Raw genomic sequence first — 23480 nt, forward strand, 5'->3', positions numbered from 1 at the left:
AATTTTAGAAAATACTCCTGTGATCTTCCTGTGGCAAGTGCCTTCACAAACCTATTTTTGGCCACATCTAACTTCACGGAATGAAACCATGACCCTATTGTAATCAAGAGATGTTCTTCTCACCCACTTGAGTGGCATCAGGAACTCGCCCACTGTAGCTACCCTATCTGCTCACCTTACCATTCAAAGCATGCTCACTTATAAATCAGTATAATTTGAAACCAGCCAGGAGTGCCTGGGACTACTTGAAGAACTAAATATATACCTTTGTTTCTGAAACGATTTCCTTAATGAAGACATTTACAAATCTCAGAAGCACTGCTACATTAATAACACTGTGTGAATGTGTAATCAATAGGTATGTAGAGATAGCAGGCTGAACTATTATTATTCAAACAGTTTAACACTACTCTGAGAATAGAATCACTAGAACTTACTCTCTGCACCAGAGGAGTCATTTAAAACTCTGAAGCTGACTTACAGACCCCTCCTGTGGGACACAATGCAGCCTCCATATTTAAGACAAGTGTGCAAAACTGCCTGAGGCCATTGGTTCAAACTGCCCAAATTCAGTGATGAATACAAAGAGAGTTTCCAAGGTGAATTGTTGCTTAATAGAGCCACTACCATTTTACGTGTTGTCTGCCACAGCACTCAGGTGTGAGAGTCTAAATCCTCTTGCTCCTCTGGACAGAGATACTGTTCATCTCTGTTCTCTGGACCTTGACATCAGGTACATGTCCTTTCTTTGGCCACTGGCCCTTCCAGTCACAGAGTCCCAGGCCTGAAAGTGCTCACGATCTCATCTTCCCTGTGCACGAGCAAAACATCTTATCTACAGCCATCAGCTGACCTATTTCAGTTGTCTGATTTAGGAGGAGATTAACCTGAGCCTAAAAATACCTACTTCTCTCTCCTGACTATAAGAGGGCGACAGCAATCAGCTCAGCTGTATATATTTACTTTACAGAAACATAAATTTAGAAGGGAGGAATCCCAGCTTTGCTGACATTCACCACTGGGATGCTTTTCAGCAAAACTGTTGGCTGTTAGCACAGGCTGACCATGAGGAGATTTTCAGTGGATACAATGGGGAATGGGGAGAAAACAGAAGGCCTTTCAGGCTTTCATTCTTTCTATTCCTCCTTCTTGCTCATTTCTTCACAGAGTACAACATGAAATAGCTGTTTCCATTGCAGAGGGTTGCTGAGCTTGGACTGCAGCAGTGCTAGATCACAGCTCGGGCTAACTCTGTGTACAGGAGGAGGCTAATGTGGGATTGGGCAAATTATACTGAGACTTCCTGGCTCATCAGAGTCTGAGACATCATGAAGAAGCTGTTCAACTGGACACTAAAATCCAAGTTTCAGCAGTGACTTGCAGCTTTCCTCCCCCCCAAAAAAAAAACACCCACACCAAACAAAGAAAAAAAACCCAAACCCAAAACTCTAGGCAAGTCATTTTGTCATTAATGTACTGCAATAGCACTGGGAGACTCTAATTGAACCTTGGGACCCATAATGACAGAGGCAATAAAACCAGGTAATGAACCTCTCCATCCTTGCTCAGAAGAGCCTGTAATTGCTCTTTGCTTCTTTTATCCCCACTTGCAAAATAGAGGCAGCACAGCTCTGCCAACCTCACAGCAACACCATGAGAATGATTTCAGACATGCTTACAAGCTATGGAAACAGCCACCTTAGAAAACAGCCACTAAAAACCTAGCTTGTAAAGCAGTGGAGCAGTATTGACCCATTCGTCCCACCTCCAAATAATATCCTGTTTAGCAGTGGCATAAACTCACGAGCTACAGCTGGCAACTGTAAGCTCCTGTTGTGCCCTCTGGGGCCCTGCAATGTCTTTGCAGATTTGCACCTGAGGGTCATTTGAAAATCTTAAGCACATTAAGCAGAGTCTCTGCATGTTTCTTCCTACAGATGACAACTCAAATTGAATCACTGTTTTCCTGTATTCAGGCAGTGGTGCAGCCTTTAAATTTAGGCTGAAATCTCCAGATTGGGAAACGCATGCTGATATTGGTACCATCACTGCAGCTCCTGGATCTCCACGCTGCTCTGCCACAATTGTGTCTAGACCTCTTTCTGTCGAGATAAAAAATCCCACTGCTGAGTATTTCCACATCCAGTCCTTCTCCTGCCTAAAGTTTTATTCCCATGAGCTCAACACCACCATCAGTTGCGCTTTTAGCCCTTGAAAAGCTTGATACATGTGGACCACCTCCTGAGGAGGAGGCTGCTCCCCAGGCGGGCAGTGCACAAGCTTTCATCCGCGGCTGCTCGAGGGGCTCTCTGCAGCTGCCACGAAAGCTGCCACCGGTGCCTCCAGGAAGCAAAGCACCTCCTTACTAAAACAAAACCAGAGTTTCAATAAGGGCAATCCTGCATGGCAGCTGCTCGGGGCCGGTAGGGAGCCAAGCTTTGTCCGCTCCATGTCAGCTGATTTTGCAGCTTAGGGTTAGTGCTGTCTGTGAGATGGATGGAGAAGACAATAGCTTTTTCAGATCACATGGCAAATGTCCTGTGTGAGCAATTGTTCTTTATGACCTCCCTTTCTTGTTCTCTTAAGAATCTAAGGAGGAAAAACTTACCAGCTTCTAAACAGGAGGTGACCAGAAGTAGGAAGTGACCTACTCAGAGCTGACACTGTTTCACAGGAAAGCAATGACACACCCAGAGGACTAGAGAGTAGTGAAGACCTTGGGTTTAACGTATCTCTTAAATTATGTCAGTCCAAACAGTAACCAGGTATGCATAGTAAAACCTTTGGAAAACCAATCAAAGGCAGCGATTGCAAATGCTTAAGGAGGATACTAGCAGACTTGCCCCATCCTTTTCTAGAAAGTCCTCAATGTGTGCCACTGTACTGGGTGAAGAAAAACTGACTGATCTTTTAGAAAGGGCCCTTTTCCTTCTGTCACACTAAAAGCTATCACTTCTATGGGGAACCTACCAGACAAGTAAGAATTTAGAGTCATATTCATTTGCAAGTTCTGATGTAGACCTGGGTCCTGTAAAGACAATGCTGCCATTGTTAAGAAAGCTTCTTAGATCTCTGAAATACTCAAACATTATGACTATTGTATGTATCCTGCTTGTTGAATCTCCTGCACTTTGGGAACTCCAGGCTGGATTGCTCCACCCTGATTGTGGGACTCAGTGCAAGGATGAAGATGCTTGCAGTAGTGGTTGCCCAAAATGCTGCACTGTATAGGTGTCTACATTTCTCTAAGTGCCTATCTGAATGAGTACAGGCTGTGCTGCACTGCATGAAAGAAGGTTTAGGTATATTGGTATAGCTCCACTCAGTGTAGGAAGAACAGCACAGTTCATACAAGATGCTTGCAGAAAGGGTAAAGTTGTTTCTACATTCAAGAGCCCTCCTGACTTTTATTAAGATCCTTTGGAAAATGGGAATTCCAGCAGAAATTGCTAAAATAGTACCTGAGAGAGATACAAAAGTTCACTGCTAACATAAGTGGCACCTAAGTAATATACAGCAGGTACTGCTTCTTCTGAACAGAGTACAACAGAAGTATGTATTTTTGAGCCAGCAATGTAGAGAAAAATGGATTTCTCAGTTACTGTGATCAGAGTGTAACACAATGCATTTGAGATAATATTGCAGGAAAGCAGAAACTTCTAAAACATGATTCATCTTATCCTTAGGCCAGTATCGAGAATAGTTCCAATGAACCTTGTTAAAGAAGTACTTACTTCCTTCCAGTGGCCACAAAGGGAGTCTACACAACTAATGGTGACAGATTTGTCTATTTTAAATTGTTGCAGATTCACCCTGTCCATTTTCCAAGGCTTTGCTGTCAGTGCAAGGCTTTTGATATGGGCCAGACTGCTGTGCTCATTGTACAGCAGAGCATTTCCACATCCCAGAAGACGTTAAAGTCACAGCAGATCTGGGGGAGTGCCGTGGAGCTTTCTTTACTCCAGCGAATTACTATGATTGTGTGTGTTTCACCCAGGAGTTCATTGATTAAGGACTTCTGAACTAGAAGATTTTTTTAACAATGCAGCTGTACAACTAGTCACAAGTCAACGATTTCAAGGAAACTAGTGGCAATACTGTTAGATAATCTCCACCTACTGTACTCATTCTAAGGGATGTATGGAAAATTACTTCAGGCTAAATGTCTATGCTTTCCTAGCAAAACTTAAGTGAAATTATACCCCTGGTTCAAGCTAGTTGTGTAGACTGCTTGTCTGATGCTGCCAAAAGCATGTCTTTCAATGTGTTTGAAGATTTAGCTTCTAAATAGCTAAAAATTGGGAGAATTTCTACCAAAGTGATGGTTGGTAACTGGTGGTAACATAGGGTGGGAGAAGGGAGCAGAAAAATAAAGAAATGTCTTAAAATACTGAATTTTAGTAGTCACTTAGCTTCACCTTAACTCATTCAATGTGTTACAACAGAGGTGTCTACAGAACCAGTTGTAAGCCTTAGGAAAATATAAGAGAAGATACTACATGAGTGAGCAACATTCCTCCCTTGACTTCAAGCAGAGCTGCTACAAAGTGCATAAAGGCCAAATCTATCCTTTCTGTATTAGCTGGCTTTTGCCTTAAATTGCTAAAAAGACAACTTAGTCTAGAACTTGGCCACAGGGCATTTCACAGACCTCCCTGGCTCTTTCCATGTGCCCTTTCGTACAGAAGGCACTGACATTTCTCAGCAGAGTCAACAAGCCATGCTGCCTGTCTTTGCTCTCAGGAATGGACTCAAGAGCTTCTTTTGGCCAGCTAACAGAGATGAGTGACAGGAAAGCCCTGTCTCTGCACATGAGATTGCAGTTCCAGCTCTCCCTGGGAGCAATACAGGAAACCTGTCAAAGAGCCATTTCCCCTTTTCAAAGTCTCCCAAAGCTAACATTTGTCTTTGTGTATTATTAAATTTTATTCTTATATACAGCTTTTACCCACAGGTCTTGAGAGGATGATGCATTGTTTCTCACTTTTCATTGAATCTGAATTAGAGTCTCTTTAGAAGGTTTCTTTTTAAAATTCCCCCTTCCGCACCTGCAGTTCTCCTGCAACTTCCAGGTGCTAACAAGGGGAAGGACAAAATCAAGAAACCTCCTGTAGGTACCTTCACTTCAGTGCCTTCTCAGCCTTATAGGGAGGTATCACCATCAAAAAATTCTAGTAAAATACCTTTTTCTTTTGAGAAATGTCTCAGTGGCTGCAGGTGTATGGACAGTTAGTGACAGTGAGTGCCTTAATGTTGTTAGAAGAGAATCCTGGGATACTGGCGAAGTTACAGTCTCCTCGTTAGTCTGCCTTCACCAGCCTTCTTAGAGCATGTAATTTGCGCACGCCTCCTGCTACAGAAATAGCTTGTGCCTTTCCTTTACCGAAGAGCACAGCAAACACCATGACTCAATTTGAGCTGTTAAAAAGGAAGACATACACAAACCATGTTAACTACTTTCTTCAGATGCTACAAATTATACCTAGTGCTGTTTTCTCATGGCTGGCAACCTTCACCATCTTCATGACCAACTTAAATCCATCAGGAATAAACACTACTCCAGTTTTCCCTCTTCTTAGGAGCTAAGAGATCTCATTATTAGCAGAATATTCATTAGACTCTCTGCTTCAAAAGTAGTTGGGTTTTTTTTGCCTCCAAGTGACCAGTGGGCAGCAGCTTCATGCATTTATCCTTTCCACAGTGTGACTTCACAAGAGTTGCCATAAATAGGCTCCACCTTACAGTATTTGACTGTCGAAGCACTGGTTAACATTCACTAATAGCAATTAACTAATTCATCTTCAGGGCAATCCTGTGAGCTAGGTAAAACTGATATAATTAACGCATGAGTAAAATGAGATTTAGGAGTTAAGTCAGTTGCCTGGGCAGAGGCCTTTATGGTCTAGTGGATTAGACATCTGTCTCTCCAACCAAAGAAGTTGAGTCTAATCCTTTTTCTGACATTGATTTACTGTGTGACCTTACAGAAAGTCAATTAACTTCTCTTCCTCAGCTGCCCTAGAGATAATGATGTTTGCCTACCCGGTGACACATGGGTGCTTGGAAACTGTACTAAATTATACTTTTCAGGTACTCTTAAGGCCTGTAAATGGAAGAGGTGAAACATTAAAGCTTCCTAGCTTGAATGTCCCTGCTGTCTTATCTCTTACCCTCCCCCCAAGATTCCTGCAGGGTAATTTTTACAGGTGGCTTTATCATCACCAGGAATGCAAGCCTGGAGGGAGAGTATCCACATATATGCAATTTCTGGAGCTGATTCACCTGATCTTGCCATTTCTGAGTACTGGGACATTGTACTTAAGAGAAGTACAACTGAAACCTGCTCTGTTCAATTCATTGGAAGCCATCCTTGAACTTCTGTCCTCCTGTCAACATGATACGATGTACTGTATGGCATTAAGAAGTATAACTTCTGTAGCTGGCACTTGAACTGCCTGCCAGGTATCTAGGCAGGTGGTATGTGTGTGTCACTTTATATTCCTTTTCTCATATTCAACCTTATTTTTAATTACTTCTACACACTCTTCTGTTGCTACATATAATGCTGCCTATGACCATAAAATCTCCCAGAGTTCCAATATAGTAAGAAACCAGTCAAATGGGATATAAGGATTCAACATTTACCTTTATTTTTGTGTGCAAGATTATCATTCCTGTTCTTTAATATTGAAGGAAACATCAGGGCTTTTCCCCTTTTGCTTCTAATGCACCCAGGAAAAAAATAACCTGGTCCTGCCTCTGATGTGGCACTGATCACCTCTTAGCATCTTTTCTGCTGCCAAACCATCTGTGTGCTGCCTGCTTTATTTTGCTGCCCTGCTGTCCCCACCCTCTGACCATTTAGCCCTCATCTCTTCTCCGCCCTTTCAGCTCTACTGATAATGTGTTTAACATTTACTTTGATGGTATTCCTTGAGGCTTTCCAAAATCCTTCTTGGGAAGAAGACCATTAAAAAGAAAGCCTTTAGGGAGAAAGGGGGAGGAAAGCTAAAGCAGAAAAGGGCATAATATACCCCTGCTTGTGCATAATATACCCCTGTAGGTTTTATCTTGCTGCAAGCCTGATGATGACTTAATGCAAACATGTACAGCTGTAAACAGGGAATATATATTGTACTCTCCTAAAATACATCTGGGCTAATTCTGTAAACCCTGATTTATTGGCTGCTACTTGTGCAAACATCTGCATATTACATCCCAATGAATTACTGCTGTCAGACCAATAATACAGATATTCCCAAGGCTGAAAGATAGTCTATAGCTTGTTACTATATATTTACTTACCACAAAGGCTATCAGTAAGGTCTAGTTAAGGCCAGGTGGCTCCACATCTATACACTGTGGATGAACTTTAAGGTGGCTTGTAGTTGCTCATAAAACGTACTCTAGGATAGCATAGTGACCATGGCAAGGAGCATAAAACTGTACTCAGCCCTCGCATGCCTGAAATATAGCTTTGCAGTGCAAGTTTACCCCCAGGTTAAAATTACCTATGTGCTAATATGTCATTAATATGTAATACATCTGTTAGAAGCAGAAAATATAATTGCTTTCAGACAGGTTGTTTGGCTTTTTTTCAGTGGTATTGAAAATTGCACTCCTAAGTGTTTGTAGCTTATCTATTAATGTTAACCCTGCACTTACATGTTTACATTTGTTTGGGGTTTTTTTGCCTTACTATATGGAGAGTTAGAACCTACATCTTATCCTAGCTCATCTACTAATGCCTATATTTAACTTTAATGTTGAGCTTTTCTGCATCAACATCTTGATTTAAATATACATATTTTAGTTTTACATGGCATATTCTCCATGATTTCATAAACTACCCAACATCCCAGTTCTAAAGTTTGCACAGGCAACCAACAGGTATGACTGCAACTTTATGTATCAATACAGTAAAGAATATGTAATGCCAGGAAAGACAACTTATCCTTTTCTTAATTCTTTCCAGTAGCTTTTGTTTAACCCTGTACACAGATAATGGCAGTTTCCTGAGATGTCTTCCCATTTTTGAGTTTGGAATTAAGTGGATGGTTTGCATATAATGTTTTAAGTTGAGTGTAAAGGCATACAGACTATCAGACTTATACTGACTTTGCTGTAAATCAGCACTGCTGAAGCAAATGGACACACCTGAACCTGCAGTGACCTTGTAAAATAATGGTGGCTATTGACATGAAATTGAGTCTATCTAGATTGGAAGAGGGAAGTGAAATCAGTTCATCTTAAATTTGGTAGTTTGGTAATTGTTACTGTAAACAGTGTTTTTACTTCTTAGTATGATCACTAGAAGACAATGCATAGCCAGCATTAAACCAGGGAAGATACAGATGATAAAGACAAAGCTTAATCTTGCTAGGATTAGTGGCTCTAAATTGATATGACTGCAAAAGCACTGAAAAATGCTGAAGTTAGGCAGCTTCAGGGACTAGCAGAATGCCTTGTCTGGTAGTTTTCACAAGTCTTCAGAGACACTGATTACAACTGGAACCTCTGATTTGATTACCAAAATAAAAAATATCTATTGTAGTAGCCTCATCTGTACTTTAATTAAGAGCTTTGTATTTAAATATAACCATCTGATCCTCCAAGGTTATTTTTAAAGCAAGCTCCTGGCAAGACAGCAGTGTAGTGGATTAGAGGCTTGGAACTGAGGAAAAACTATGGTTCACCACACAGTTTAGAACAACGTGTACATATACACAAACACATGTGTGCACAACACCATGTAACAAGATACAGGACTGGATTTATTAAAACCAAATGGAAAGATTGTTCTTCTTTTAATATTCTAGATCTCCCTTAATTTTACACTGCAGCCTGGTTCACATAAGTCCCACAGTAGCACACCAATCTGATCTGTCCAGTGAAAGCTGCCTTCTCCTAAAAACGTAAAACCAAGTTATCAACTTAGTCATCTGCATCTACTACTCCATCTAACCACGGCTCTTGCACCGGACACGGATATATACAACATTTCACCTAGCAGCTCACCTCTTATCACGGAGCATGCAAGCATGAGCTCAGAAGCAGCAGTGCCAATAAAGCACACTCATGAGAAAGTGAGCAGCAGCGTAGCAGCAGGAGTGGCAGACCAGGGGCGCTAATGAGCAATGTTAAAGGGGAGGAGGAGTGGACAAGTTGGACAATTCACACAAGACGTGGCTGAACATGGAAAGACAGATAACAATGGGTTTTTTTCCAGTTCTTATTTCAGAAGAGAACTTACAGCTTCCAAATTTTAATGGGCAAGCATGAGCATCCATGGGGAAGTCTTCAAGCTGCATGGGACATTCAGCAGAGATGGTCAGTCTGTGGAGGAGTTAAAAAAAAACAACAAACAAAACAAGCACATCTTATTTTTTTTTCAGTACCTTCTCTTTTAGGCCTCTCATCACAATAGCTGATTGCTGACAAAAAAAAGCTCTTCCTGAAAATCACCACTGAAATCACAGCAGCCCCCTGTTAAATTGAATGTGAAATAAGCCAGGTAGACCTCTGTGTGTGCACACTGTAGGTCTTAGCTAGTAACTCTGAGATACAGGAAATTATTTATGTAAGCTGTTCCAATAAGATCAATCTTTCTTGTATGTGACGTCACTCCTCTGCTGGAGCTTCTGCCTTGTACCTTATACTTACCTGCTTTCTCTAGATACTGGACTAGAAATTTGACTCCTGAGTATAAATATCACTGTTACAGACACAAAGAAGCACTGACTTTATAAATAAATGCAACCATTTAAATACATTAGAATGAATATTTATAAGTAAAAGTACATAATATAAATATTTACAACTATAGATAAATTTACATATAAAGTCAATTCCATATAGGGATTATTTTATGTAGCACTGGTTATTTTCTGTGGATATTCCATGGCATTGGAGCAGCCCATTTCAGTTCAACATGCTGTGAATTGCCTGGATGCCTTGCCAGGAAAAAACCCAAGAGGGCGATTTTCCCCAGCATATTGCCTGGGAAATCAATACTGTCTTGCACTGCCCTGCCACTATGTGGAAATTCTTGAGATACAGTGGGCACAGGGGCAGGGAAGAAGAAAGCAGACACATCTCGTGAGTGTTCTGTATGATTGATAAACCAAGCTGAATACAAAGAAAAGACTGAGGTAAATTTCTGAGCGATGCAGTATCAGTTATATTGATATAAAATATATCAAACATATTAAATGTATTAAGAGACAAAGCTAAGTGCATGAAGCACATAGCATAATTTTTGAATATGCCATTTTGATATGTGCATAATAGAGATGGTTTGCTCAGGGCAGTGAGCATCCAATTCTCGTTTTACACTATCAATACACTTACAGCTTTCTAGGTTTATGCTGGTATTCGGTCTCAGAAGCACCAGGCCACACACACTCAAAGCCCTACAGACTGCCCAGTGCTGGGGTGACAGAGGGCTTTGCTGGAGGGCAGTCTGCTTTCTTATCAAACTGTTGCATGTGCGGCAAAACTTTGCAAAGAAATCCACGACACCCTACTACCAGAGTGCAGCTATCACAACAGCCACAGGTAGCCACATGCTCCAGCTACATATATACTCACTGCTTCATATTAGCATGCAAAAGTGAGCACTCTCGCTACAAGAACTTATATCCAAAGGGAACCTAAAGGGCAACAAACTGTCCATGTACATGTCCGTGACAGTGTTCATCCAGTCCAGTTCTGTACAAAATAGTGATGCCTCGCCAGGGCACTCCAGCTACATGGACAAATGATTCTACTCTGCCAATGCACAGAAATTCTTGGGCTTTTACTAATAGTTGGAAATGGCAAAATAAACACGCAGAAATGCAATACTGCATTGGCTAGAGACCATATCGTGATGAATTGGGAAACTGGGAGGGAAAAAGGCAAACTGCAAACAGTATTAGAAAATGTAAAGGTAGTACACCATATAAAGTAAAAAAATAATCTAGTTTAGAACAGAGATAATGCATCATTTTGTAAGATTAGACAGGAAGCCTACAATATAGAAAATTACTGGGTCTTGAGATACCTGCCCTTAAGCAAAACTGTTCTTGGAGTTTATTTTTGTAAAGGAAATTTTTAAATCACTAAAATACCAAGTTGTCTGCAAGTGGAGACTGCCCTTGGGCACCAAAGCCAGTAAACAGTCACTGAGAGTGCTACATAGATGAATTTAACAAGCTGGTTTTAGTAGCATCCTGCCCAGAACTTGCATCCTCTTCATAAAAATGACTCTAGTGGGTACTTGAAAGCAAGGTTGCCATTGTTCCAATGCATCATTGTATTTTCTGTACTAAGTATCGCAAATTTAACTTCCTTGATAGATTCAGAAACCTTGCTCCGAGCACCATAAGAAAGACTTTAGTGTTTTATTGCAGTCCGTCTCCTATCTGTCTGCCAACAGTGCAAGTGTGTTGTTTTAAAGGCTGAAGCTTGACATTTTAATACACACACTTGTCATCTGCAAATATTGAAGGAGGGGATCCCTATCTCCACCTTAGCAAGACAGCACCTGTGGAATCTGGAAGCAAGGGAAGATTCAATGCCTTCTGTTTCATTGAACTGTACTATGAATCGTATCCTGCTGCCTGCATCTCTGCAAATAATCCTCATGTGTAATGAAGAAGGCTGTAGGCATTCCTCAGCTGTGGAAGAGAAATAAGAGGAGGTTCTCAGAGACTATGACCTAGTGCAATTTAAGTAAGTCCCTTCGGAAACTATTTCTGCCTGTCTTAAATGAGTGGGTAGAACATAAGGTCAGAGGGCACCTGACCGCCACTACCCAATTCAGAAGCTGCAAAGACCCTGGTGGTGCAAGGGCTACTCCTGTGCTCCTTCTGAATTCCGCATCCAGCAAAAGGCAGCATATCCCTTAAAAGGATGGTTCCCAGTCTAGTCTTCTGGGTCTAACCCAGGGGTAGGGAGAACAGAGTTTAATAGCTGCAAGGCCAATTGCTTCCTGAGCTGCATCAAAAGAAGACTGGCCAGCAGATTGAAAGAGATGATTCTGCCACTCTACTCTGGTGAGATCTCACTTGGAGTACTGTGTCCAGCTCTGGGACCATCCAAGACAAGACAGACATACACCTGCTGGAGCGGGTCCAGAGAAGGGCCACAGAGATGATCAGAGGGCTAGAACACCTCTCCTATGGATGAAAGAATTGGGACTGTTCATCCTGAAGAAGGCTCTGGGGAGACCTTATAACTACATTTCAGTATCGGATGGGGTTGTACTAGAAGGCTAAGTAAGGACTGTTTAGAAGGGCTTATAGCGATAGGATGGCAGGGGGCAATGGTTTGAAACTGGAGCAGGGTAGATTTAGGTTGGACATTGGGAGGAATTTTCTTTACAATGAGAGTGGTGAAATACTGCAACAGATTGCCCAGGGATGTGGTTGAGGCCCTGTCCCTGGAGACATTCAAGTTCAGACTTGATGTGGCCCTGGGCAGCCAGTGGGGTTGGGCAAAATAACCTTCGCGGATTGCCTTATCACCCAGTGCAATCTGCCAGTCTGTAAATGTGCTAGGGTACAGCCTTTCCTTTAATTAACATGAATTCTTTGAGTGGAGATATCTTTTTGCTCTTTATCAATATTTGTATGTTTCTTACCTTTTCCTGTGCGACTCTTAGTCTGCCCATCTTCAACAAATTAACTAGCTATGCCTATTTGTTGCATGCTAGTCTTAAGAATTATGTAGTTAAGTCATTTAGGCAATTCTTACTCAGTGAACACTCTAGGTAACTCTTACAAACTGTACACTACCTGAGGCTTTTGAAGTGTCTTGTAATGGGCAACACAACAGAAAACTTAACTGTGGGTTCTGATACATCACATAAATGTCACCATCCTGAATTCCTGCATAGATGTTCTTCATTAGTGTATGAGGACCTGAAAAAACAGCCAGTAAATTGACTCTTGGTGCAAAGAGACTGGATTAGCCCAGTGAATACAAGAGAAAAAAACCAGCATAGCAGCCACCTCTTACACTCTGGTTGCTGGAAGTGTGGGTCACTGCACACAGATATACTCCTAAGTGCAGAGTACGAACAAAATATTCACATCCTAGCTCCAGGGGTCACAAAGCAATTAATATTTCAGTTTGCTCCTTCAAATATTACCTGGGGTGATATTTGCACACTTTGGCTTTTAACATTGTGTTAAAGCTTACATACCCTTTGCATGCTTTGGTTTACACAGCTGATTACAAGGTCATTTCTCCCAGTTGGCACTCCTTGAGAAAAGAGAAAGGAGGCCTTGGCATGCATAAATGGAACAGTCCAATGTTTTTAATATGGTCACTCCGGAACAGTCTTTCTGTGCTCAATGTACCACAGCTATCTGAGCTACAGGCAGTCTCCAAACCAGGAATTTTTTGTCACAGTGCAGGCATTGCTCAAATCTGCAGTTCCTTCCAATAAAGGCATTTAAAAGCTTCCCTCCTCCACCATCATTCTGTCTTAATAAAAGCCCTATGGGATTAGTTTCACTCAAACAGAGTTTTTGACAAGATTGTAAATGTCTGCTAAAGATCCTTTAAAATGGGAGGATGAAATTCTGATTTTATTGTAGTTAAAGGTAAAACTCTCCTTGACTTCAGTGGAGCTGGTATGCACACAAAACATACAACAAATCCTGGCTACAGCTCCTGATTTACTACTAACAACAAAATTTCTCATCCATAATACTTACACTGCTATCTAAATGTTAATCAGCCAGCAAAATGCTACAGCATATCTTAACTATCTCATAAAAAAAGTTAGGTCTATAAATTCTTTCACTTACCATCCATAATTGTACAGGAAATTTTCATCAAATCATAGAATGTCCCGGGCTGGAAGGGACCTCAAAAGATCATCTGGTCCAGTCCCCCCCATCATTATGTACAGCTCTTATATTGAAAATACAAAGTGATTACTGATGTTCTATTTCAATAAAATAGACTCAATACATGAATACCCATCTAAGAAAAAAACAACAATTCAAGCTGCAAAGCTGCTTCACTCCAAAGTCTTCAACCATTTCCACTGGAGAATTAAAGATAATGATGCAGGAGGAGAAGGAGGTGTTAAAGTCAATCATGTATCAAGGAAACAAATGTAGGTGTTTGGGAGCCATATACCTGCAGTGAATGTGATTCCAGGATAGGTGGGATTCCCTTGGCAGAAGTCCCACAGGCACAAGAAACCCCGTCCCACAAGAACCAGAGAAGGGCCACTGGGATGATCAGAGGGCCGGAGCACCTCTCCTATGAGGACAGACTGAAAGAGTTGGGGCTGTTCAGTCTGGAGAAGAGGAGGCTCTGAGATGACCTTATTGTGGCCATCAGTATCTGAAGGGGGCCTCCAAAAAAGCTGGGGAAGGACTTTTCAGGATATCATGGAGTGACAGGACTAGGGGGAATGGAGAAGCTGGGGATGGGTAGGTTCAGGCTGGATGTGCGGAGGAAGTTGTTCAGCATGAGAATGTTGAGACCCTGGAATGGGTTACCCAGGAGGTGGTTGAGGCCCCGTTCCTGGAGGTGTTTAAGGCCAGGCTGGATGGGGCTCTGGCCAGCCTGATCTAGAGTAGGGTGTCCCTGCCCATGGCACAGGGGTTGAAACTAGATGATCCTTGTGGTCCTTTCCAATCCTGACCGATTCTATGATTCTATTCTATGATAACCTGTTTTAAGGCACTGCAGGGATCTTCCCTGTTGTTCATTTGATTTCCCTAAACACATGTAGTATATGCTCCTGCTCATGGGAAAAAAGCTGGGAGACGGAGCAAAGCTCTCCTCTCTCTGTTAACACTGGAAGTGCAGAAAACTTTTTCCAGAGTACTACCTGCAGCTGCCAGGCAGGAGGTGAGGGCAGTCACCTGTCTGGGGAGCTGAGAGGCACAGAAACTTACTCCTCCTTACCAGCTCCTAGCTTTAATATGCTTGCACATTAAAACAGAGAGCTTTAGGAGAGGGGAGCTGAAAGGCAGAGTCACCAGTGGCTGCTGGAAGAAGTTAACTCAATATGTGTTGAATAACAAGTTACTGATGAAGGAGGCAAAAGGAAAGTTTTGTTGCCCCTGAGGTACTGGGACCAAGAGAGGTATGAAGCTCTTCTGCCTGTTTGCCCTAATCACCAAACCAGCTCTATCTTAGTTGTTTCTTTTCTGTGCACTGCCGTTTGCCCTGATGAAAGGGAATATTTTAATGCTCTGCTTTGGCCCTACCTGTGCTGGCACCCAATACTTGCTGCAGGGCTGAAGCCAGAGTGTGTGCAGAAAATCCCAAGTGTCTTTCCCAGAACGAGGCCAGCCATCACCAATTTTCCTTCAAAAAAGGAAAAATGTTTGCTTGAAAATCATCTCAAATTTACCTCAACATTTCCACAATATGCTAAAAAAAAAGAGTTAAGTGGATCCAGTCTCACACAAGCTGCAACCCACTCAAAGCAGCTGCCTGGCTCCCTACCGAGGGAAACGTCAGGGTCAGGTCAAACTCTTCTCAGAAGATAACTCAACTTTCATCCTTGTGGCCAGTATGCACCCATGTGGACAACAGATTTATGGACAGTTGCTGGTTTAGATTGTTGTTTGGGTTGTTTTAATGTGAACACGTTAATAGGTTTGTGGAATTACTCATTTAGCCTTGACTCAGAACACAACTATTCGCCCGTTCTCCCACTGTGGTGTCTTGAGAACACTTGTATAACCAAATTGTTACTTCTTTCAAGGGGTTTTAGAGGAAGGTTTATTTTAGGCCCCAACACAGCAAGTGTGTAGACCAGGGAACTGATGTCTCCCTGTATTCCTCAGGCAGATGTAATGTGTGCTTGTATCAGCATATATACACACTCACAAGCATAAACATATACACACACATCTGTGAAGACCTTTCTTGGTTCTGAAGCACTTCCATACAGCTCTAATAAATTGTTGATGGTGGTGATAGGGGGTTGCCTAGCTTGGCATAGAAGAGCTGCAATATAGATACACAATCGGTCATGGTATTTATGGTAAGTCTTAGCCTGAAGCCCATCCCTGGCTGGGTGACTGCAGCCTGGCTCTGGTGCAGAGGAGAGTTTGTTCTCAGAAACTCACATGCTGCCTTGCTCATGAGTTTTCATCACTGTGTTGGATAAAAGGCTAAAATACAGACTCAGAGCCTTGCTCTGCATGTTTATCAGGAGTGTAAAGGCATTTTGCTGCTGCTTATTTTTAACATTGGTTGTACACTCAATTCCTTGGAATTTACCATACAAAGTGAGCACAGAACAGAAATTAAAGCTAGGAGCTGTAGTGAGGTCATGTGCAGAAATTTGTCACACTCTATTTTTCTTTCATAACCACTCTACCAAGAGTACTACCCTTTCCAAACATTCTTATGATGCTGAGATGTGTTATCTTTGTATGACACCAAAATGTGTTTTTGAAATGCCACAAGGAAAGGACTATGGAAGATGTGTTTTTGTGAGCTGTGAATAACTAACTCAGATGCACAGTGTACTCGATGGCAAATCTTGAATTTTAAGCAAACTAAATCCTTAGTATAGCTTATATTGAAGTGAGAAAACAAGACATTAATTACCTAGCTTAACTGTGCTGAAGACTAGGTTATCCTGAGATGATCTGAGGTGGACAGGACTGATCTCAAAAGCTGTGCCACTATAGGAATGACCTCCCTGCATGTGGAGTACTTTGTCATACCCAGAACACATTCCTAGGCAGGGGCAGGGGGTGGATGTTCAGCCTATAGATACAGAAAGAATGGAGAAAGGCAATGACATAACCAACAGAACAGTTAAATTATATGATCTTTGATAGAGATTTGAGGGGTTACAGAAATAATAACATTTCTAGCTCCTGGTAAATGTTTATAATGAGGATAATACCTTTCACTGTACAGTATTTCTTTCAAATGGATAAAAACAATGGATGGAGCACTGGATTTATGCTTATCCGTCCTTGCCACACAAGATGTCTAATGGAGTCCACAAAAAAGGTAATTCTTGCTGAAAGAAGCTCTAGTTTTTATCAGGCTAACTAGTGCAATAAAAAACTAAGGCTTGGCAGTCAACTCCTTTAAGTTCTCTGCCTACAAACCTTACTTTCCTAGAGAAACTTTAGACCAATATGGCTATGCAGCAGTGAATGCTACAGCACAATGTCACACCCACCTACTTGACAGTTTCACTTAAACTCTCCAGCTTTCTCTGGTCTCCATGATGAACTTCAAATCTCTTCTGCAGTAGCTTCTATTTTTACTGAATTCTTGAAACAAACAAACAAACAAAACGGTATAACTACTAGTAGCAGTGCTGCGAAGCTGATGCAGTTGTTGATGCAGGTAAAATGAGAGTCTACACTTAGTTGTATCATGCCACACATTTCCCTGACTCTGCACATGCTAAATGTTTTGACTACAATCTCCTCATCAGTATGTCCTTTGGTGGCATGCTCAACTTTGTGTTAACTACAATCAATACAATCGTTCTTGAAGTGCTTCCTGAGACTGAACTATGAGCTTCTCTTTGGCTCTCAAATGAGGCCAGCCCCAGCTACTGGCAGAACTAGATGGTGACAGCAATGCCTAGTGTCACCTGACTACACAAAAGGTCATCCAGTCCTTGTTTTCAATGGGAGAAACCCCAAGTATGTAGGGGAGAAGGGAGCAGAGAAAGCTCTTGCAGGCGCTCTAGATGATGGAGGCTAAGGAACACAGCATAGTGCATCTGTTCTCCAGTTTTGATCAGATCTGATCAGTGCAGGCTTTCTAGATGGCCAAAGGGGCTTTCATTCTCCACTTCTACTGCCAGTATTGGACACATTTGCACTTGGATGATGGTTATATGGCTGCAAAGCCATCCTGTTCCTCCCTGTTCGCAGACATTTATATTTTTATGGACATGCACAAAATTGGATGCAGTGTTTTCTAGAGAGAAAAATAAGCTAGATCAAGGAAGTAGTAAGGACTGAATGGGCAGTACCAGCCTATTTGGCCTCTATCACATCTAGACTCAGATGCACAGACGTGGCAGGGATGGTAGGAGGGATTATGATCTGGCAGCCCAAAACGCAGAGCTAAAATTCTTGGCTGTTTTACACAGTTCAGACAAATGAAGTAAGCTCCAAAACATCTCAACATAGTTTTTTTCTCAGCCACCTGCATTTAACACCAGCCTCTTCTTATTCACCACACATTTCTATGTCCACCTCTCAGGACATGTCTCATCAAAATCTCCAATTTTTTTGTAACCCCAATGCTCCTCCATGCATGAAAGGGGCATGCATGGCATGCACCAAGTAATTTGACCATGTGCTCTTTCACAGAGAAACATGTCCATATACCTATTTGTGTGTGTTCCTCTTAGTACTCTCAGGAGGTTGTTTAGCCATACAATCAGGACATTATTATCAGGGGGGTTTTGCCTTGCTTCTGAAATGCTACACACTTCTGATCAATATTGCTGTGAAGTGCCAGGTAAAGGGGCAGGCTGTGAATGCCTGTTGCTTCAACAGAAGAGTCTCCTGTTCCCTCAGCTCTTTCACACCATCAACAGTCATTAAGCAGGCCTCAGTTACTATTTATAACATCCCCAGCATTAGCATCTGCTACAGCATGACCACTTGTTTGCCATAATGCAACCTGAGAGAAGGAAGGGCCAAGTCTCCCAGTGACATTTGACTATCCCCATGCTAAAGTATGTTCAATGATGTACTTGGCTCCTTCTTTCCATTAAGAGCTCTCCAGGACGAAGATGCAGCTAGGCGGCTGGTTGTGAGCTCCCTATCAGTGAGGCGCATTTCCCCCAGGATGCGCACCCCTGTGCCCTTCCATGCAAACAGCGACGATGCAGCTGCATCTACACATCAGCAACAGGTCAGCTTGGTGACATAGAATCATAGAATCAACCAGGTTGGAAGAGACCTCCAAGATCATCCAGTCCAACCTAGCACCCAGCCCTGTCCAGTCAACTAGACCATGGCACTAAGTGCCTCATCCAGGCTTTGCTTGAACACCTCCAGGGACAGTGCCTCCACCACCTCCCTGGGCAGCTCATTCCAATGGGAAATCACTCTCTCTGGGAAGAACTTCCTCCTAATATCCAGCCTATACCTACCCTGGCACAACTTGAGACTGTGTCCCCTTGTTCTATTGCTGGTTGCCTGAGAGAAGAGGCTACCCCCCACCTGGCTACAATGTCCCTTCAGGTAGTTGTAGACAGTAATAAGATCACTGCTGAGCCTCCTCTTCTCCAGGCTAAACACCCCCAGCTCCCTCAGCCTCTCCTCATAGGATTTGTGTTCCAGGCCCCTCACCAGCTTTGTCACCCTTCTCTGGACATGCTCCAGCACCTCAACATCTTTCTTGAATTGAGGAGCCCAGAACTGGACACAGCACTCAAGGTGTGGCCTGACCAGTGCTGAGTACAGGGGCAGAATAACCTCCCTTGTCCTACTGGCCACACTGTTCCTGATGCAGGCCAGAATGCCATTGGCTCTCTTGGCCACCTGGGCACACTGCTGGCTCATGTTCAGCTTACTATCTATCAGTACCCCCAGGTCCCTTTCCTCCTGGCTGCTCTCCAGCCACTCAGTCCCCAGTCTATAGCGCTGCTTGGGGTTGTTGTGGCCAAAGTGCAGGGTTCTGCACTTGGCCTTGTTAAATCTCATCCCTTCAGAACAGAGAGAAAAGCAAAAGCAGGTAGAATGAGCAAGATACATATTCTACCACTGAAATGAACAAACCTGGACAGGTGTTTGAGTTAACTGATGCTGAAACTGTGTAACTGATGTCCTTAAGATGCACAGCAAAAACATATTAGATATTTACTATTTTGATGAAGGAGGCTTTGCTAATTTTCTTTTACTTTGGATGAATTTCCAAGTCAAAACATAGTTTTGGGGTTTTTTTTTCACATGGACAGTACACATTAGCACATTAGCCACTGAAGTGGAGCAATGATGCAACCTTAGGAAGCGTGACGGAGACAATAAAATAATCCAGGGTTTTATAATCCCTTTTGGTCCCAAAGTTTCCTGGCCCAAATTCTGACAAGATTATGTAAAGGGAAAACAGTTTTGCTTGCAGAAATTCTTCCTAAGTTTTTATACTGGATTTAGTGCATATAATGGACATAACCTCAGGATTTTGGCTTGAGCCTAGTAGAAATGACTTGCTTCATGATTTAGAGCAACCAGATAGAAATAACAGTTTGGAATTTTTTGAATGATACAAACATGACTGTAAGCTATAAATCTGTGCAAGTGGTTTCAGGGAATTTTATTTAACAGCACGAAATGGAGTAAGTCAAGCTGAATATCAATATAACTTATGCTAACAGAATAAGATTTCTTAGGAAGTAACTGACATGTCCAAAGGCAATGTCTTAAGAGTTTTACAGAACAGAATAGACAAAAGAGCAGAAATGGGCACAGCCAGTGGACTACTTGCTAAATGACAAGCCATGTGCATTATGTGCATTTTTTCCATCTGCATTATCATGCCACGACACTTTCCTTATCATGCCATGACACTTTCCTATCAAAAGGCTGAAGAACTCAAGTAGAAAGGAATAGAATGGGACAATGAAGATTATCCCTAACCGTGCCCTCTGTGCAGCTACTGAGCTAAATATATTGGTATTTTGATTTGATGTGATGAAGACTTCAGAGAAAGGCAAATTACCAAGAATTTCATAGATGCACAGACTGGTTTAGGGGACCTTTAGAGGTCAGCTAGTCCAACCCCCAGAGCTGCCTACAGGAAAACTGTGGTATAATGCAATTTAAGGATTCATTTCTCACTCCACCATAGCATGTTCATTTCATCAGATGTTTCTGAAGGATCTTAAAATGGGCCCATCCTGTCTTCTTTTCTGAAGTAGCTTGGAGCCACTCTCTGGCTTCCCTAAGCTCTACTCACACACATGCTTTTACTTTCTGACTACTTCAGGTGTCTATACTCCACCTGCAGTACCTTCTAGTTATCCCTGAGTGACCATCATCAGTACCAAGTATCCTGTTCTCCAAAATATGATTTCTTGCAAAATCCTATCTTACCCAAGCCTTCAAGTACGTTCTCTCAATCCTCTACTCTCAACTTAGTCACATGTAACTGATGCACATCAGCAGCTAGGTGGCCTCTGGCACCCCTTGCTAGACACCCCTTCCCTCACCAACATTCTGTGGGCTTTTCTCTTCACCCAAACAAGCAAAGGAAAGTATGAAATTTATTGGGGTTTCTTGAGCTCCCCTTAAAGGACACAATATTCCCTCCTACGTGCATCTAGACAAAATTGGAGGACTCAATCTATTTTAAATGTGCTCACATGCGATGCTGTGCTTGCAGTCTTGGGCTTAATGTTGCATGGAGAGGAAAATGTGCAAATCCTTCACTGAGCTGGATCCCACCTATTCTGCCTGGTGCACTTCACCACAGCATATTCGAGATTACTCATTGGCAGTCTGATGTTTCAACACAAGCATGAAGGTACTTCAGGGGACAGCATTTTTGATTAGGCAGATGAAGATGTAAATTTCAGTGTAAGTGAAATGACTAGGGAGTTCACTGTAATGCTATCCTCCCACAGTAATAAACAGAGATAGCCTGTCCACAATAATTCTTCAGAATCTATCAGGTACTTCTGAACCTTCCAGCTGCACGTGCTGAGATCCTACTGCAGATATTGGCAAAGACAGCCACCAGTGGTGTTCCTCTGAGGGTGCCTCATAGGTCACCCATCAGGGCACTGCTTCACTCTGGTTTCTGTTCTGTCACTTTATCCCCTCCATGCACACCCAAGGCATCAGGTTATCCCTCCTGGTTCATCCTTATATAGCTGGGGGAGCACAAGGGAATGTGTCAGAAATTGTACCAACTAACTTCCATGGGAAAGTTGAATTTGCCCCCGTGCCTGGTGCAGACTTGGAACTAAAGCTGGCCCATTTCTGACCGGTTAAAGTCTAGGCAAGCACCTCCCTCATGCAAGGACAGGCTGGTTCTCGTTCGTTTTTTGTCATTTAATCAATTCTGTGCTTGCTGTGCGAGTTCTCTTCTTTGTGATGGAAATCTCTGCAGGGCTCTGCCCACTTTTAGTACCAGCAGAATAGCCTATTGTCACGTACTCTACACAGGAACTATATTTAAGCAGGTCGTAATTGCCCATTTTGGATGTATTATACCACAGTCTCCTCTGATGCCTTCTTCTCCCTATGGGTAACTCCAGCCATGGATTTTTCAAACCAACAAGTCTCAGTTCCTTGAAGGACAGCTTTTGAGAAGTAGGGCAATGTGCAATCAAAGGAGAGAGATGAGAACCGATAGGCTTGGTGTTAAAACAAGAATTCTGCTGCTATCCTCAGGGAAGGACCCTTAACTTCATATATTCCTATTTTCTCTCACTCTGTCAAAATCTGAATTGAAGAAAAGCAGCTGAGAGTCCTCGTCACCACAGCAGTTTTTCATCACTCTGCAAGATTCAGCCCAATGTGAAAAAAAAAATATTTTTTAATTCCAGATTCAGGCAGCTTGAAGTTTCAATATGAAAGAAAACACAGCAAGTCTAACAGGTGAAAAGAAAATTAATATTTGTGTGGCTTGATAGCTCCTAATTTGTTTTGTAATACTTATACAATGCTCAAAAGCATTGGCAGTTCCCTCTCTGTAAGAATAAAAGGGTGCATAGAATCAACCAGGTTGAAAGAGACCTCCAAGATCATCCAGTCCAACCTGTCACCCAGCCCTATCCAGTCATAAGGGTTTACTTCAGCTATTCTCTTATCTCACTGATGGACATATTTATGGAAGAAGAGAATAGAATTGTTTCAGTTGGAAAAGACCTCTAAGATCATTGAGTCCAACCATCAACCTAACACCACCATGTCCCCAAGTGCCCAGTTGACTTGTTTTTTTTGAACAATTCCAACACCTTTCTGTGTTTTCCTGTAGCAGTTAGTACAAGTTAGGCCTAGTTGATGATAAGGTTACTGTGCAAACTCTATTTAACTTTGTGAGATAGTGGAATGACTTAAATTTAAGAGCAGAAGAGCAACTTAAGCAAGAATATGTCAGGAGCCACTTGTTCAGATGAGCAGATTGAGAGCACCAATAATGAAATCTTCCCTTTGAAATAACAACAACATATTCAAACTGAACAGAAATGTTCCCATCTAGGCAGCTGGCTGATTGAAAAAACCCAAGTTTTCATCTGAAAGCCTAGATTGCTGGCCATGCCCCACTCAGGGCCACTCAAGTGGATCTGCACCTGGGAAAGGCTGCTTTCTGGCAGAGTCAGCGCTTGAGGACCCACACGTCTGTCACAGAATAATTTTCCATTAGAAACTCTCCAAGCAAACAAAACCTGGCTATCCCCAGCTGAAGTCTTCACAGCAGCACCACATCTTCCACTCAACTGCTTTTATAATTGATAGCTCTACAGCATAAAATGGTTAGCTTGCTAATCAAGTGCTTCACAGAAGAGCAGGCTT

The 23480-nt window shown here is 42.3% G+C and overlaps 1 protein-coding gene across 6 annotated transcripts in view; it reads right to left on the reverse strand.

Moving 5' to 3' along the window:
- The window catches only part of GABRA5 (gamma-aminobutyric acid type A receptor subunit alpha5), a 58780-nt gene that overhangs the window by 19264 nt on the left and 16036 nt on the right, over positions 1 to 23480 (reverse strand). For all 6 annotated transcript variants that reach the window (XM_064143517.1, XM_064143520.1, XM_064143522.1 and 3 more), the window contains one exon: positions 9254 to 9336. In XM_064143517.1, the coding sequence (XP_063999587.1) occupies positions 9254 to 9336 (83 nt within the window). The remainder of the gene's footprint in view (positions 1 to 9253; positions 9337 to 23480) is intronic.

Source organism: Pogoniulus pusillus, chromosome 5 (assembly GCF_015220805.1).
Source record: "Pogoniulus pusillus isolate bPogPus1 chromosome 5, bPogPus1.pri, whole genome shotgun sequence".
NCBI classification, from domain to species: Eukaryota; Metazoa; Chordata; class Aves; order Piciformes; family Lybiidae; genus Pogoniulus; species Pogoniulus pusillus.